Source organism: Neopsephotus bourkii, unplaced genomic scaffold (assembly GCF_033783945.1).
Source record: "Neopsephotus bourkii isolate Nb327-2 ecotype Australia unplaced genomic scaffold, CSIRO-AGI_Nbou_v1 NB_533, whole genome shotgun sequence".
NCBI classification, from domain to species: domain Eukaryota; kingdom Metazoa; phylum Chordata; class Aves; order Psittaciformes; family Psittacidae; genus Neopsephotus; species Neopsephotus bourkii.
Window position 1 is genome coordinate 1,055,745 of NW_026901034.1, and position 16,771 is coordinate 1,072,515.

A 16,771-nucleotide genomic window follows, 5' to 3' on the forward strand; every position below is an offset into this window, starting at 1 on the left:
TCCATGATAAAAGCATTGCTTCTTTCATTCCTCTCAAACTGATCTTTAACGGGATGCTTCTGTCTGGAGGAGGTCAGTGCCAAGCCGTGCTGTAGCGCTGCTGGTGACAGTGGCTGCACTGGCCTGTGCATGATGCAGCTGGAGGCAGGTCCATGCATGGCCAGGTTGCATGGTGATGCTAAAGCACGAGTGGCACAATGCTGAAGGCTGGTGCTTGCCCCTGCTGCTGCTGCTGAGCTGGAGGTCCAGGTCTGAGGCTTCCCAGCGGAGACAGGAATTCCATCAAGCAATGTGGGAGAGACATCATGGGTTTCATAAAGCTGAAAAATCACTTAATAGCTTCTTAATATCTTTGTGTGTTTCTGCTTGATAGCAGGAAGACACCCACAGGCTCAAAGGGAGCTCATCCTCCATACGAGTAGGGTAGGTCACAGCTAATATCAGTGGTACCTGACATGAACCTTGTTTTGGGAAACCAAGGAATATCCCTGAAGATGTAATGGGGCAGTGGAAATGCCAGCTTGGGCTTTCTGTGCTGCTCCAAGCTGGACAAGTCATCTGTTATTCCCAAGCTTTAGCTCATGATAAGGTTTCCCCTTCTCTGTAGAGTCTCTACTGGAGACCTGCACCACTGTTGTGGTTTTGGGGCTGGGGCTTCCTCAATGGAGGTGAGAGCCCTGTTGAGCTGTGGGTCTGGGATGGGCTCCACTGCTGCTGCTGTGTCGCTGGGAACATCCTGCTGCCTGATTAGCCCTAGTTTTGGTCAGGTACTTCTCCCTCTCTAGGGAGAAAGCAGGTCTGAAAGCAGAGAAATACCTGGAGGCCACATGGTGCTTGGCATGCTCCGAGCACTGCTTCTGCCTGGCGGGCTCCTCATATTGTAACAGCAAAACCTGCCAGTGACACAGAGCTGCTGAATTTGCTCACCGAGCGTTACCTTATTTGATGCGTAATTAAGCCAGAGCAAGCAGTCTTGGCAGTGGCATTAGATGCAGATGTGAGTGCTTGCTTAAATGACACCAGTTCTGGCATTGCCTATGTGGGTCCTGGCGCCGGTGTATCCCCAGCACTGCAGAAGCACCGGGGTCCAGCAGGTGACAGCCCTGGTGATGCCCTGTGGTGTTCTATGGGAAGAGCAGCAGTGCTGCCTGTGTTATAAGGGATTGTTACAGCAGGTGGCCAGACTGCAGGCTGAATGTCCCTCTGTCAGGTTATGCTGTAAGCAGCCCTGCTAGGCTCCCATTTCATTGGGTTTTAGTAATGCATTGTAGGTTGTCAGAAAAAAGAGCTCCCCTTCGCTCTGCTCCAGCATCCCATGGTCAAATACCAGCAGTGTCACAATGTGCTTGAGTCACTGCTACTGGAAGGGGTTTTCAGCTTGCAGACTGACGGACTGTTCCTGCTTGCTCTTCTCTCTCAGGAAGGAGTAAATCCGGAGGGAGAGGACGTGGTGCTGGGAGCTGCATAATCTGGCGTGACTCAGTGGAGCGGACTGCTGACAGCCCTGTGGAAAATCCATGTGCCACAGTCCAGTAGGAAGCGGGGCTCGAGCAGAGTGTTCAGGGGTAAAAGGAGCCCATACCATCAGGTTTAGAGAACAGAAGCTATCAAGGGCAGGGCAAGGCAGAGCGCTGCTGTGCCACATGGCTGCTCCGCGGTGCTGAGCACGGCACGGGATGAGGGGATGCTCCTGGGACCGCCTCCTGCTCAGGGAGAGTGTAGCTGTGCCGAAAGGGAAACTCTTCGGATGGGGAAGTAATGTTCAGCTCTACCTTGGCTTTAAAAGCTGATCAGGACTTGGTGGCCCCTGCCGCTACCTTTGCCTCTGGAGGCATCTGTTCCCTCCCCTCTGCATGGCCATATTCCTGATTTTCTGCCAGGGCAGTGGCAGGTCTTCACCCATCCCACTGCATGAGGAGATTATATGTTGAAAAAAATCTGGATATCCTTGTGGAAGTTTTCTTCCTATGCCTGCTAAATGGATGCAGCAACTAGCTAATCCTGTCCTGACTACTTGGAGCTGTGGGGCTGCTGTGCTGGCAGGAGTGCAATGGAAGGATGCAGAGAGCAGAAGCAAAGCTTGTGGGAGGCTGCTTGCCCTGAAAGGTCCAAGGGAGATGCTGGAGACTTTGGTGTGCATCGGGGGGGTGCTGGTGACCTTTGTGTGCAACAGGGAACTGACTCTTGGACGTTGTGCTGCACCTCCTCAGGCTTGGTGGAGGATCCGTCCCTTGGTGGTGCCTTGTCAGGGGTGTAGTGGATGAAGGAGGGATGCCGGTAGCAGAGGTAGGACTGAAAGCCTGGAGCATGGAGGCAGGTACCTAGTGAAAGGTGACTTGGATGCCAGACCAGCAGAGACCTGCAAAGCCATGGTGTAGCATGGGGAGCAGAATCCAGACCTCTTTCTGCTCCTCTGCTTGGAGGAGCTGATGGTGCTGGGCACGTGGCGGGCACTGGAGAAGCATTAACATCACCATGGCGAGGGGGGGTGGTGTTGTGGTGAAGCTTGTACAGCCAGTGTTTGCGATCCCACTCTGAAGTCCTGGGTTTCTCAAGCTGCACATGGCATCTCAGCCTCTTCTCCCTTCTTCTGAGGACCTGCCTCTGCACCTAGAACCTGCTGTGGGCTTCCCCACCTCTGGCATGTCTGCTTTGTGTACCTGTCTCTGTACAAGCAGCACTTTCTGAGGGCTGTGGGAAGAGTTGCCAAAAGAAGGGGAATAGCTTGAAGCAGTTCTAAAGAGGAAATGAGTCTCTCTGCTTTGCTGGGCTCTGGATTGCTTGTTTGTCTTACAGAAAACTTAGTTGTGACAGTGTGGCAGACTCAGCCTGGCTGGGGAAGGGCAGGGGGCTCTCTTACACTTGGCTCTCTAGTATTTAGCTGCCTGGTTGGGGACAGGCTCGTGTCTTGCACTCACCTGGGCTTCACCTCTGCAGCTGAGAGGCTTCTTGTGCTCACCACATTCCCCAAATTTGCAAGTTGAGAGATGCAGCTCGCTGCCCCTGCTCTTATGGCTTGCTGGTTTGTGCATTGACAGTAAGAGGCTTCTCCTATTCCTGTTGTTATGAGCTTGTTGTAGAGATTATAGCACGATACATCAAGTTTTGGAGAGGGTGAGTTGGTAAAAGTAAGTCCTGAGATAGAAGATTTATTCTGGGATGTTCCATAGGGGGTTCTCACCTGGTTGGGAGGAAACAGAAGCAGAAGCTGCAGTCTTGGGTTTATAAGCCTGGAGAATCTGAGCCCCCATTGCAGACGTACCTGCGTGTGTTGCAGTGGACTTTACACAGAACTATACCAGGAGCTGCAAAATGCTGAGCATCTTAAACACTGGTCCTCAGCGTGTGACCGCCTGTTGCGTTCTGTGGAGCTGATTTCTGTCTTCTCAGATCAGCCCCTAAATCCTGCACCGGTTTCTGCCCGGTTGTGGTGCCTGGCTCTTCCCCCGAGGGTGGCTCCAGCCTACATCAATGCATGTGCTTTATGTAAGAAATAACTGAGCACTGACTAAACCTTTCCTTCCAGGGCAGTCTCCTGCCTCTGAGCTGTGTGTTTGGAAGGGTGAGAACAGGTTTCCCCTGTCATTAGAGGAACAAAAACTAGAAACAAAGCTTGTCATGTGCTGGAGGGTGGAGGAAGAGCACTTCTCAAGTTTCATTAAGCAAATGAATATGCCTCTAGTAGTGTTGCAGGTGAAGCCTTTGAGCACTTAGGTAGCGACAGGAAATCTGGAGCAGTTGAGACAAACACAATTAGACTTGGATAAAACCATTTCAGTGTAACTTGTGTTCCTCTTAATGTTTCCAAACCATCCTTAAAGGTGTTTCTTTAAATACATTTTTATACTTCAGAGACAACAGTGCATAGACAATTTGGAAATAGCCATACTTGATGTTGGAGGGCACGCTTGAAGATGTGACAAAGCTCCTGGTGCTGTGGTGAGTGTAGAGGTGTGCTGCTGCCCGCAGACAGGCCTTGGAGCTGGTAGGGTTACTCCAAAAGGTCCTGTACTCAGGTCTGTTATGTGGGTCAGACCAGAGGAATTTCTACCAGCAGGTAAAACCCCCAAAACTGCTGAGTGAGGGATTTGAGGTGGTGAAGACCTCCTGCAGTTTGGCTCCATGCTGTGCACTGAGGGCCTGGCTGGATGCAGTGATTTGTTCTGGTTTCTTGTGGGGCTGGGCAGGAAGGATATGCGTCCTCAGGCTTTTTTGGCTGCCAGCTCTTTAAAGCATATTCTGGCTTCTCTTTCTTCTTCCTGTTGAATTTTGAGTGTTTAAAGGAAGGCCTTTTCCTTTGCTCCTGATGCATGTGGTGCTCAGGTGGCTGCTTTGGGAGGGAGGCAAGGCAGATTTGCTCCTCTGCATCAGCTTGGGGCTCACAATTGACATAAAACCTCTTCCTTCCCTTTCCACAATGGGAAAGTGATCATTTGCTGGGGAGAGAATTGTCTCCTGATCATTATGCATCCACATCTCTGCTCTGGTATTTCCTGTGCCTACAGAACAAGCTCGCTGACCCTGGGACAGGCTGGCGAGCGGCAGCGTCACTCATGGTTCAGGGCTGAAGGCACCTGGATGTGAGACTGGTGTAGAAACTGCCTGAGTAGGTGACATGCATCAGGGGCTGATGGTGTGCTGAGCGGCTTTCTCCTGGAGAAACAGGAGGGAGGAGGATTTGGTAGGCAGGTGGATGTGTTGAAGGGTGAGGATATCATCTTCCTGGGCAGGTAGGGAAGAGTGGGAGCTTGTTTTGAACTGGAAACAATCAAAGTGATCAAAGGAAATGATTGAGCTGCTGGGCCTTCTCTCCCTTGGTTTGTAGGTGATCCTTCTGCCATTCCAGTTTTAAAATACTTGCAGGCTGGTGGAGGTTTATTCCCCGATTTGCCTTAAACAGTAGGTTTGATTATTTCTTCTGTAGCAGAAAAAGATGAGAATAAACCAGGCTGAATCTTCCCCTTTGTCTCCTCAGAGAGATGTCTCAATTTTTGGTTTCAGGTACTAGGCTGATAATGAAAGGCCCTGCAGTGTTCAAAGCCTCTGGGACTGAAGTGACAATAAGGAGAGGTGAACTGATGTCTGTGCAGGATTAGGGAGGGACATTGCAGAAAGCATCTTCTTGGGGTGTTGCTTATGGTGGCCCTTTAAAGAGAGACTTGGCCAGACACAGTTTGCTGCTGATCTCCTCCTGGAGGTCAGAGAAAAGGCTCAGAGAGGGACACACTCACAGCAGCCCTGGCTAAGTGCTGCCGCTTGCACAATAAATAACGTGGCTCTTGCACTGCTTACTCACAATTGCCCACTGCTTCTGCCTGTAATGAGATCTGCCCCTTGAGGGTATTTCAAAGGTTAGTTAATGAGGTGTAATTGCAGCAGAACAGAAACTTGCTCTGAGGTTCTTCCTGCTTTCTGGAGTGCTAGATCCTTTAGGGAATCACGGAGCCGGTTCCTATAAACATTGCTGGAGCCAGTGCAATCCCAAGTTCTGAGCCTTCCACTTGGCCTGCTTGTTTATGCTGATGAAGCGGGGGGATGGACGTGGTCTTACCCCAGACAAATGCTGCATTAAGAGGGATCAATTCATTTCAGCTGATCACATTGCAACCCATTGATTGAGCGACTGCACGACCTAAAGAGAATGGCTGTATAGGGACTGCTGTGTCTTTGGGAAGTTGCATGCTGCTCCGGAATTTGGCTGCAGAAGGTTCAGCAGTTCCAGCACATTTCCCAAAGATTAAAAAATACAAAGATGCTGGCTTCTGTAATTAGCATTTAATTTATTTTTTTCCTTGAAGGGGTTTAGCCCTTGAGAGACAAAGTGGGTTTTTAAAAACAAAGGAGTACGTTGGCTCATACCCTTCAGTCAAGTGCAGAAGGTAGAGATGCTGCATCCATCCATCTTTGCATAATAACCATGAGAGATTTTCACACTGCATGTGCTAGCTCTCTTAAATTCCAGTATCCACTTCAGGCCAAAGATCTGTCTCAACATAAAGAGAGGAGCATCTGGTGTGAGCCCTCTCCTGCACTCTGTATTGCTAGCTAAAAATCCCCTTTAGCTGCTGTTACGACAATGTGGCATTTGGCTTTCTGTTCATTTCAGTTCAGGGATGTGTGGTTTATGATACTGTTCTCCCCCCAAAGATAAAAGATGCTCAGAGCAGATCTGAGCTTCTTGCAGACAGAATTGAGTAGTCAAAGTCATTCGAGAGGTGCCTGGATTGTCATGTCCTGTTGCAGTCAAGCAGGCTTTGTGGACCCTGTACACCCAGAATTGGTCTGGACCTGGTTATTCAGTGTAAGTGACTTCCCTATGTTTAAAAATCCAGCATCCACTGGATTTTAGGATGGTTTTGATCCTCTGTTTTGCTTGCAGGACCCTTCTTAGTGGCAGCACGAAGTAGACAAACCTGTTACTGCTGGACACAGCAGGCTGTCTGCAAACAGGCCCTTGTAAACCTGCTACAAGCCAAGGGGTGCTTTGAGCAGCCTTTTTTAAAGCCAAACAAAAGATAACAGCTGGCTTGGGGTGTGTTGAGTGGAGCCTTGCACCAAGGCCAGCAGAGACCCAAGCAGCAGAGCATGCAGGCAGCAAAGGGGAGCGCTGGAGGAAATAACTAGGGGCAGATAGAAAAGGCTCAGCATTAGAGGAAAAGCAAACTTTTCTTTATTTTTACTACTTCAGAGCCAGTGTCCAAGCCAGACATCCAGATGTGGGGAACCATGTCCGCGTGCACTGTGCTTGGTCATGCAAAGCTCCATCAGTGCTTTGGAAACCTTTCTGGCCTGACAATGGTGATGGTGAAAAGGTGTGGTTACTCCCTTCCCCCTGTGTGTCATCCCCACAGTCCTTGCCTATCAGAGGGGTAGCAGATTTCCCTCCATAGACTTTCCTCAAAGGTGGAAACTGGTCCTTCAGGAGCTGAAGCTGCAGCTTGTTGAGTGTGGACCCTGCTTTCTTGCCTGGTCCTGCCTTGCTCTGTGTTTATACTTGACCATGAAAGCTCCCATTCCTTCTGGAGGGGAAGAGACAAGGGTAAGGTCCTTAATCCTGTCAGTCTCCTGTAATATTCTGTTCAGGAGAGAGAAATTTCTTTTATAAATAGTTTTGGAAGAGGTGAGGGCAAGAAGAAGCGCATGGGCCTGGCGTGGGCTTGCACAGGGGAGCTGTGTAGGTGCCAGGGGCTCAAGGATGTACATGTGAAACCATGCGTTTTCTCTGCCCACCCAGTCTCATTGCTGGAATGCTGAGTGGTTGCTTTCAAAGCTCTGGTTTGAGTGTCTCAGCGTTTACTCTTTAGGCTAACTCTTTAGCCTTTCTGTAGAAACAGGTTTTAAAAAGTGGCATGCTGAGCTGCTTATAGGTAGCTTTTTGCATCAGTCCCCAGCCAGCAGAGGCTGCTGCCATCAGGTCAGCAAGTTCAGCCTGGGAAAGTCATTTTTGGGTGGTTGTGTTAACGGTTCCTCTGATGGTTTGGGCTGAAATCAAAGCCCAGCCAGCAATGAGCATGCTGTGTCACCCAGGCAGCATCTGGACTGGTCTTACTGGCTTTGTAAGCTTTTTCCTGGCTAGGCTGGTCTGTCCCTGTTGATTGCTCAAGTGGCCAAAACACACGAAGCATGGTGCCCAGTTGAACTAGACCCCAGGTAAGTGTCTGGCAAGGTGTGCCTTACCTGAACAGGTCTATTTGTGTCTTTCAAACAGCTCCCTGGGTTCTTTTCGCACATAATCCATGTGGCAGGTTCCTTTGGGGGCCTGAGAGTGTAAATCATCTGTGAAGCAGACCGGTTCTTCATCCTGGATTATTTTCCCATGACTTACCTTGGCGCTTGTCCTATTACTCTGAATACTGAGACCACATGTCAAACCTTTTCCAAGGGAAGGAGGGACCAACTTCAAGGCAGAAGCATCTGTCTTTGCTTACTGCAGCATGTGTGAGACTGCAGGTGCACTGGTTACAGTGGGAACTTGCTGCCTGCCTCGAGTGTTTGGGGATATTAATCAGGAATATGTTGTCAGTATTGATTCCTCCTTTTGTCTCCTTTGGATTTGCTTCCAGAGTCCATGTAGAGCAAAGCAGTGCTGAAATGCTGACTTATTACTCTGTCTTCATCAAATAAGTAGCTTGTGTGGAGGGCAGGACGTGGCCCTGGTCATGGCTAGGCTGGAAGCATCATCTGTGTGAGATACCATAGGACTGTAGGAGCCGAGCTCCACTGGCTCTTGCTTGTGGGTGCCTGACTGCTGTGACCACTAGAAATCTCCCACCCTCATTTCACCCCTTGGAAGAATTTCTTTCTGGAAGCTTATTCAGCCCAGGATCTGCCAGAATATGAAGGAGAACTTCTGGCAGGCTCAGGGGTTACAGGGAGGTGTTTGCTGGCCAACCAACAGCACTTAATAGAGGCACAGGGGATATCTTGTTCTGCTGAATCCATATGCTGTGTGCTAGAGACATGGAGCATCCATAAGAATAAGCCTGGAGCTTCCTTTTCCTCCTGCCTGCCTGGCAGGGCCACGCGCAGCTGGGGAGTCCCACATCTCCTGGGAAGCTTCCATGGAGTGGCTGCCAAGCCTTTGTGTTCATCTGGGTTTGGAGTTGCCTTTGCTGAAGCCTGAGATCCCTTGGTGAGGGGATTTCACTGGGTCGAAGCAGGGAAGCTCTTTGTGCCCCACATGGCGGGGAGCCTTGGCAGCCAACACAGCAGCACAGTGTGATGCCGAGGCGGCTTGGTCAGAGGAGGTGGTGGGAGGTGGGTGGTGGCTGACAGCAGATCTTACTGGGTTTGGAAGGCAAAGCGCCCTGCTGGCGTGCAGAGCTGTTTGATACTGAAGGAGACGTGGTAATGTGCTTGGTGCAGTGAGCGGTTCCTGTTCTGTTGCTGAAAAGCCGGATGACCTCCCTCCTCCTCCCCAGTCTGCTTCCCTTGCAATGTCCCTCAGCAGGAGAAATCCCTTAGGGACTGATGGCAGGAGCTCATTCTGTGCCTCATCCCCAGCACCAGGGTGAGCACCTCACCACCAGTCCTTCTGCAGGCTTCTGTCCTTGTCCAGCCTAAGATAGAGTAACTTCAAGTAGTTTTAACTTTGTGCTTTCCACCAGGATTTAAATTGGCTATTTAAATCACATCATCCTCTTTGACTCCTTAATGCTCTGTATTTCTAGATGCCCCTTCTTCAAGAAGAGTTTGTAACCAGTTTTGAACACATAAAGAGTTTGTAACCAGCTACAAACACGCATGAATGAAATGTTTATTTTGAATATTTATTGCTGGCCAGAAGCAGGAACCTCCCTGTGACTGTGGCTTGTATCTGCTTGTTTTTACCTTAATGTTGCAGTTTGGTATGATATTAACTTTTGCTTCTGTGCTAATAGGAGCGTGGTGTTAGCTGCTGCATTCTGGCAGATTAGCCTTCAGCTAAACCCAACAAATCCATGACTTCAGAGCTGCTAAGATTTGCTAATCTAAAGCAGTTTGAGCTGCCGTACTTGGGGTTTTTCCCAACTGTCCTAATAAGGTGGTCTGTTTATCATCAACATGAATAAATGGGGAAAACTGACAGAACCCAGGACTGAGATGCTGGGGCTGTTGGGGACCGCTCCAGTGTGGGTGGCTCAGTGCCATGACAGCTCGCTGTGAAGAAGACAGGGAGTATCAGTAACACCCAGGACCTCTGTTTGGCATTGCTCAAAGGTCTTGATGTGTCTTGAATCGCATGTGCAGTTCTGGCCTTCTTCACAGAGGATGGGGACAGGAGAGGGAGCATGGAATGGCATTAAAATTAGAGACATTGGCACAAGGTGTCCAGAGAAGCTGTGGCTGCCCCATCCCTGGCAGTGTTCAAGGCCAGGTTGGATGGGGCCTGGAGCAACCTGGTCTAGTGGAAGGTGTCCCTGCCTGTGGCAGGGGTTGGAACTGGATGAGCTTTAAGGTTGTGTCCACCTCGGACCAGCCTGTGATTCTATGATTAACACCAGCAGTACCTGGGTCCTCCCAGTCACCATGATGTCCTGGGTTCAGCAGCAGCAGTCATTTTTCTCTTTCTTGGTATCTGGTGCAGTGCTGTGTTTTGACTTTCGGGCTGGGAACAGAGCTGATAACAATGATGTTTTGGTTTGGCCAAGGACTTTGTGAGCCTCATGCTCTGCCAGGGAGGAGGGAAGCCGGGAGGAGGCAGAGACAGGACACCTGACCCAAACTGACCAAAGAGGTATTCCATACCACAGCACGTCATGCCTGGGGTGTAACTGAGTTACCCAGAGGGCTAGGACTGCAGGGTTGGAGGAGGTATCGGTCGGTGCTTGGTCGGGCTGGGGGGGCGAGTTATCGGTCGGCTGGTGCTGAGGTGTTGTATTCTGTTCCCTTGTTATTTCCTTTGTCATTACTATTACTGGTGGTAGCAGTAGTGATTTGTGTTATCCCTTAGTTACTAAACTGTTCTTATCTCAACTTGTGGGAGTTGCATTCTTTTCGATTCTCCTCCCCATCCCTCCAGGAGCAGGAGGAAGGCAAGAAGGGGGGGAGTGAGTGAACGAGCTGTCTGGCTGGGGTTAAACCACTACACATGAGAAGCTGTCCTGGGAGAGCAGAAGCTGACTGGAGTTCTTTTTAGGCCTGCACAGCAAATACAGGCAGGTTTGGATCAGCACAGGCATGCTACCATGGACTCGAGCTTCCCAGTAGCTTTTGTTTGCATCCGTAATGTCAGGGTTGTGAAGTTTTAAGAACACTTCCCCTCTTTTCCTCCTGCCCACAGCTCAATGTAAATACATGGTGGCTCTTTTGCATAAACAAAATAGCTGTGTGGTTGCTCTGTCTCTTTTGCACAAGCACCAGTGCGGGAGCAGTGCTTTGCTAGGGTACTGATTGACACAAGGGCTTGAAACCCAGCTTGTCCCTGAGAAGCTGCTAGCACTGTGAGCAGCCCTGCCTGGCATATCCCATGCGTCACCGTGGCTGGATCGTTGCAGAAACTGGAGTGTGTTATGATAATCGCTGATAGGCTGATTAAATGTCACTTGCATTTCTGTTATCTGTATACACAGATAACAAATTAAGCTACAGCTTTTGAACTCAAAAGAAGCTGCCAGATGCATGAACTGGAAGTGACACACTCGGAGTTGTTTTATTAGTCTAAAATACCTTTGTTTGACATGCAAGAAGCCTGACTCATCCCAGTTGATACCCGCTGTGTGAGTTCAGCAGTTTTGTTACCTACCAAAAACTGCCCCAGAAAAGTGGGAAAGGTGCTTGTGTGTTGTCTTCTCCCTGTTCATGATGGAGTAACCTGGCAGGCGGGTAAGCCTGTGCTGTGCTGGGGCTTGGGGATTCTCTCATGGCAACCCTGTAGAGGTACAGTTGAGTTTTTATGGTCTCAGCGCCGTGGTTTCCTTCTTGTTGGCAGCAAACTTGCCACTGCTGCAGGGAGGTGGGATGTCTGAAGCAGAGACACCTCCTGCCTCCCCCAGACATGCTAGAATCCCCATGGATATGCAGGTGAATGGCTCTGAGCATGCTGTGAATGTGAGTTTCCTGCATAAGCACATACCTGGGTTTAGGAAAATAAAAAGTAAGCAGCCCTGCTGCTGGTGTGCATAATGAGGCAGCTCTGAGCCCCATGCCTGGGCTTGGTTGTCCTCCGCACCCTCCAGTGTTAAGTCCCGTTTAGATGTGAGGTTTCCTTCCCTGGAAGATGTTTGGTGATTCACCAGCTTTTTTCCTCCAAGAACAAACCAAAACCACGAGATCACCCGAGTGAGACAAAAGGCAACAGAAGGTTGTGCTCGTGAGAGCTGAACAAATCCCTCACTGCAGGTTGCCTGCAGACTTCCTCCAGTGCATCAGCTACGGAGGAGCAGGAGTGATCCCTGTGTTGAGCAGGGTGCGGGCAGCTTTGGAGTACAGAACTAATTGTCGAGCTGATTGTGCAATTCCTTCTTTCACCTCTTGCACACACTCCCTCCTGGGTTTGTTTCTCAGCTGCAGGATGTGGCTGTCAAATAGACAAATGTGCCTCAATAGCTCTTAAAATGAAGGCTGGATTTTTTTAAAAGCAGGGAAAAATGTCTGATTGTCTCAGCTTGAGAAGCATCAGCAGTGTAAAGGGTTTTCTGCTCGTGGCAGCCTGGAAGGAAAGAACCACATGCACTTGTTTGAAGACTTTGGGCCATGAGGAATGGCCATAGTTAGCCCACATCCTCCTTGCCAGGTCCAGATCTTGTGAGTGGCCCTTTCTCCATGTGTGTGCCTGCTCCAGCACTGCATCCTAATCCTGCTGACGTGATTCTGTCCCCCTTGGGCATTGTCTAATTGTGAAAACGTTTCAATTAGATGGCCTGAATTTGTAACGTGGAGCAGTTCATTATCACTGAATCCTCTTAACAGGGCCCTCCTACTGGGCAGCCTATTACTGAGTTTTCCCAATTAAGATAGGGCCTCTTAAAAAACATAGAGATAAACAAATCCCTGGCAGAGCAGGACCACGTTGCAATGGCAGAGCAGGACCACATTGCAAGAAACAGTGCCCTAACCTATGTTTCAAGATTAAGCAACATTTCCAGCTCCAGCCAAATCCTGATTAACCCTTTGTAGTGATTACTGATGGTCCCTGCAAGAACAGCCACAGTTTGGTGTCAGCATAAGAAGTTCAGTCTCAAATGTTTTTCCTGGGAGGAGGAAAAATGGGTTAGAAGGTGTTGCTTGATGGAAGATGCTGTTTCCCCAAAGGGCTCTGTGGGTAACGCTGCTTTTGTGGTTGCAGGTAAAGGACCTAACAAAGTACCTTGATCCGAGCGGACTTGGAGTCATCAGCTTCGAAGATTTCCATCGGGGGATCCGAGCCATCAAAAATGGAGGTGAGTTTGCTGCTGTGCTGCGTGTGAGGGCAGGAGGGCACCGCATTTCACACCATGGGGTAACAGAGCTGGGAGGTCACTTGGTGAAAACAAGCTGGGTTTGGTGTCCTGAAAGTCACTCCTCTGTGTTGGACAGAGGGGCAGGAGCAGGGGTTGGGTGTGTTTGCTGATGGAGTTGAAAACAGTGATGGTGGCGGTGTGTTTCCCTTTATCAGGGAAGTTCCTTCCTAAGTGTGTATTTGAAACAGGAAAAGCCATCAAGGGAAGATCCGTTCTGGTTTGATGTCTGCTCTCCCCTGTGGTTTTGGGGTGGGGGGAGATTGCTTGCTTGGCTGGCATGCTGCTGGAGATGTCAGTCTGCTGCAGTGTAACGTCTTCCCAGTGCTAAGGACTGATGCATTTGCCTTCACTCCATCCATTTGGAGGATCAGTGTGCTCAGATGATTTCTAGCAAGAAGCACATTAAACAAGAGCTTTGAACTCACTGACTGGCAGGTCATCTTTAAACACGCCTGTGGCAATTCCCATGTGGCTCTTGAGGTGATTGTTGTGAGTACTTCCAGAGCAATAGGTTGGTGAAATGTGAAGTATCTTTCTGGCTGGTTGGCATTTGAACTGCTTTGCTGAAGCAAAGATGTATTTTCTTTGTGGGATTCATCTCTAATACGAGTCTTAGAAGGTCATTTTGGGGAAAACCTGTTGTTAAGGGCAGGGTGTGCAAAACATTGGAAGCCTCCTGCTGAGCAGGTGTCATTTTAAACATGCAAATATGAATTATCATACTTGCATACCGGTAAATTCTGCATATTGATAAATTCTGCTTATCTTCAACTTTGGCATCGCTTTCGTGCAGTGATGAACATGCGCGGTGTAGCCAGCCCTGCACACTGAGCATGCTTTTGAGTTCTGGCACATCTGAAAGATGTGCAAAAACTGATTGTTCCTCTACAAAACATGTTGTTTCATGGGCAGAAAACCCTCAAAGTTCAAGTGACTCCAGTTTGCCTGTCAGTTGTCCATCCCTCTTGCTCCCTGCTCCCACCTCCAGCTCATCTTTGTTCAGGAATGGAGTGCTGGCACTCATTCACTGGAGTGAATGGTAGCTCTGAAGTCCTTGTGGCTGGTGTAGCTTGACAGTGCAGCTGATTCCCAGCTCTCCTGATGCAGGAGGAATTGCATCATGCTATTAATTTGTAATAAATTGCTACTGGAGTAGTGTGTTTGTGAAAGCCCTGGCTTGTGTTTCTCTTCAATAATTGATTGCTCTGGTATTGTGTTGTATTAATTGAATGGAAAAAGCAGATCCAGACAAAGCTTTTAGTTTCTCTATTTATTAAACTTGAAAGAGATTGATATGTATTTATTACAGTGGTTAAGGAAGGCAGAGCTCTGTAACACTGCACAGCATTAAAGCATTATGAAAGAAAACCAGGGTAGGGTACAAAGAGGTTTTTTGAGTCTCACCAGCTGAGCAGTTGCTCATGTTGAAGTGATCTTGAGGACTGGCTGTTGAGACAGTCAATATTGACCATTGCTTTGAGAAGAAAGGTAATGCTTGCTGCTGGGTGCCCCTTTTAACAGGGTTTTGTTAATTAGCTGGGCCTATTTTTGGCCAGAGTTAGTTCTCTTGCATTTCCTGGTATTCTGCTGTTCTTTGGTCAGCCACTGAAGTGGGACCTGGTGTAAGCTTGTGCCTTGCAGAGCCTGTGTTAATGTAGGTAAGGGTTTATTTCTGAAGATGCTCCACTTTTCTTTCCCGCTCCTCCCTCTCTTGGAGGCTCTTCATGGGATAGTTGTAGCTGTGATTTTACTCAAGCCCTGGTCTAGTGCAGTTCTTGCACCGTCAGTTGGCCCACAGGATGTGCACAGTCAGCTGCCTGCCTTGCAGCTGCTTTCGTGTGCAGTTGACCTGTAGGTCCAGGGAAGACGCTGAGCTCCTCAGCCTGATTCTGATGCTACTGTTTGAGGTGTGCTTCCACTGCCTGAGGAGCATGCTGATCTAGGACTTCAGTGCACAGCAAAGCACCATGTAGCCACTCATTTAACCGCTGAAAGCCACGATGCCACCTCTCCACTGCCATGAAGCAGTTCTGATATCTTTGTCCGGCCAGGTAATCTTGACCACGGCAGAGAAAGGACAAAGTGACTTGCATGCTGCAGAAGCTGGATTTGAGGTTTAATAAGAGTCTTTAGCCACTTGTTGCTGCCTTACCTTCTACCTTTCCCAAAGAGAAGACTCAATAGGAAAGTGTGGTCCTCATACATGTGTCAGTGGTGGCTGCATGTATGTGATTGACATTAGGGTGTTCTGGAGAGGCCTCCCCTCTGCAGGAGATGAGCCCATGGCTCTCGGGCAGTTGGGCTCAGTTCTCAGGCACAAGCAGGCTGGCATGGGGACCACAGGGGGATTCCCAGGTGTGGGGAGGCATCTCAATCTTCCCTCTGTCAGGTTAAAGCCATTCCCCCTTGTCCTGTCCCTACAGGCCCTTGTCCAAAGCCCCTCTCTGGGTTTCCCATAGCCCCTTTAGGCCCTGGGAGGTGCTCTAAGGTCTCCCCTTAAGGAGCCTTCTCTTCTCCAGGCTGACCCAGCCCAGCTCTCTCAGCCTGGCTCCAGAGCAGAGCTGCTCCAGCCCTCACAGCATCTCCATGGCCTCCTCTGGACTCACTCCAACAGCTCCACGTCCCTCTTGTGCTGTTGCCCCAGAGCTGGATCAGGAGTGCAGGGGGGAGTCTCACCAGAGAGGTCTCAGCTCCTCACAACCTGCTGTGTCCCACCCCTTCCTGCTCCTGGGCTGCTGGGACACCCTTGTCCTCCCCCTTTCCATGGAGCTTTTAAAGTTAGTGTGAATGGTGGCTGGATTACTGTCCAGTCCTGCAGCTTGTAAATAGCAAAGCAAAGTGGAACAAACACTGGCAGTGAGTCAGGGATGATAAATAACTCTGGTAAGTGGACTTTTATGGCTTTGTATTGTAAAACTGAGAAGCTGATAATGTAGCGGTGGCATGATGCTCATTTGAAGGAGCATGGTATGTTACAGAGCATGCTGAAAGAAGGCAGATAAAGTGTGTAATGCCTGGGGAATCCACAGCCAGAAGAAACCCTGGTGCACCATCAGGGAGATCCAATGGGACATCTTCTAGTCTGCAGGGGAAAAGAAATGGGAAGGGAGCCAGTGTGACTGCTGCATTCATCATGCCTAGAAGCTACAGCTCATGGGGGATCTCTGTGAGAAACAGGTATGAGGGACTGTAGGCAAGCCCCTAGGAAAGCTCAGTCCAGGAGTAAGGTCTCTGTATGGCAGGAGCTGACCTTGGCACAGGGGGGGAGCAAGATGGTGCCTGTCATTTGAAGCCAAAGACCAAAGAGCAGCTCTATTTTGCTGCATGGTGGATGCAGGAACTGCTATAGGGGGGTGAGTTGGTGACACCAAGCACAGGTAGTGTCAGCCACAGCTGGGTGCAAGCAAACAAGGGTTGTGCTCACTGCAGGTCCCTTTCTCTGACGGGGTATTTAGAAACCTTTTCAGCTTCAGACACCTGCTTTTTCTACAGAGGCATCCAGCAGGACATATTTAATGTTTCCTCTTCAGCAGACCAGTGCTCTTCCTTGGACTCTAAAGCAGCAGTGAACAAGTTGTGTGATTCGTGCACATGCCCTGAGCTGAAACATCTGTAACATCTGTCATCCCAAGAAAAGCCCACTGGGAATGGGCTCTGTGCAGGTACTGCCTGCACGTGGGGGATCACTGTTGGGTTCAGTTCATATAGCCACTGGGCAGGCGGGAAAGGTGCATTCCTGGAGCTCCTGGCCTCATCCATCTCTCCTGCATTGGCTTCTGATCCTTGAACAAAGGGGCCCCTGTGCATTGAGAGCAGACAGTGCATCCACTGAGAAATAGATGTGGTCATGA

General features: G+C 49.6%; 1 protein-coding gene across 2 annotated transcripts in view; it reads left to right on the top strand.

Moving 5' to 3' along the window:
* Nucleotides 1-16,771, top strand: part of RAB11FIP3 (RAB11 family interacting protein 3) — a 77,984-nt gene that overhangs the window by 8,117 nt on the left and 53,096 nt on the right. For both annotated transcript variants that reach the window (XM_061350709.1, XM_061350710.1), the window contains exon 2: nucleotides 12,767-12,860. In XM_061350709.1, coding sequence (XP_061206693.1) covers nucleotides 12,767-12,860 — 94 coding nt within the window. The remainder of the gene's footprint in view (nucleotides 1-12,766; nucleotides 12,861-16,771) is intronic.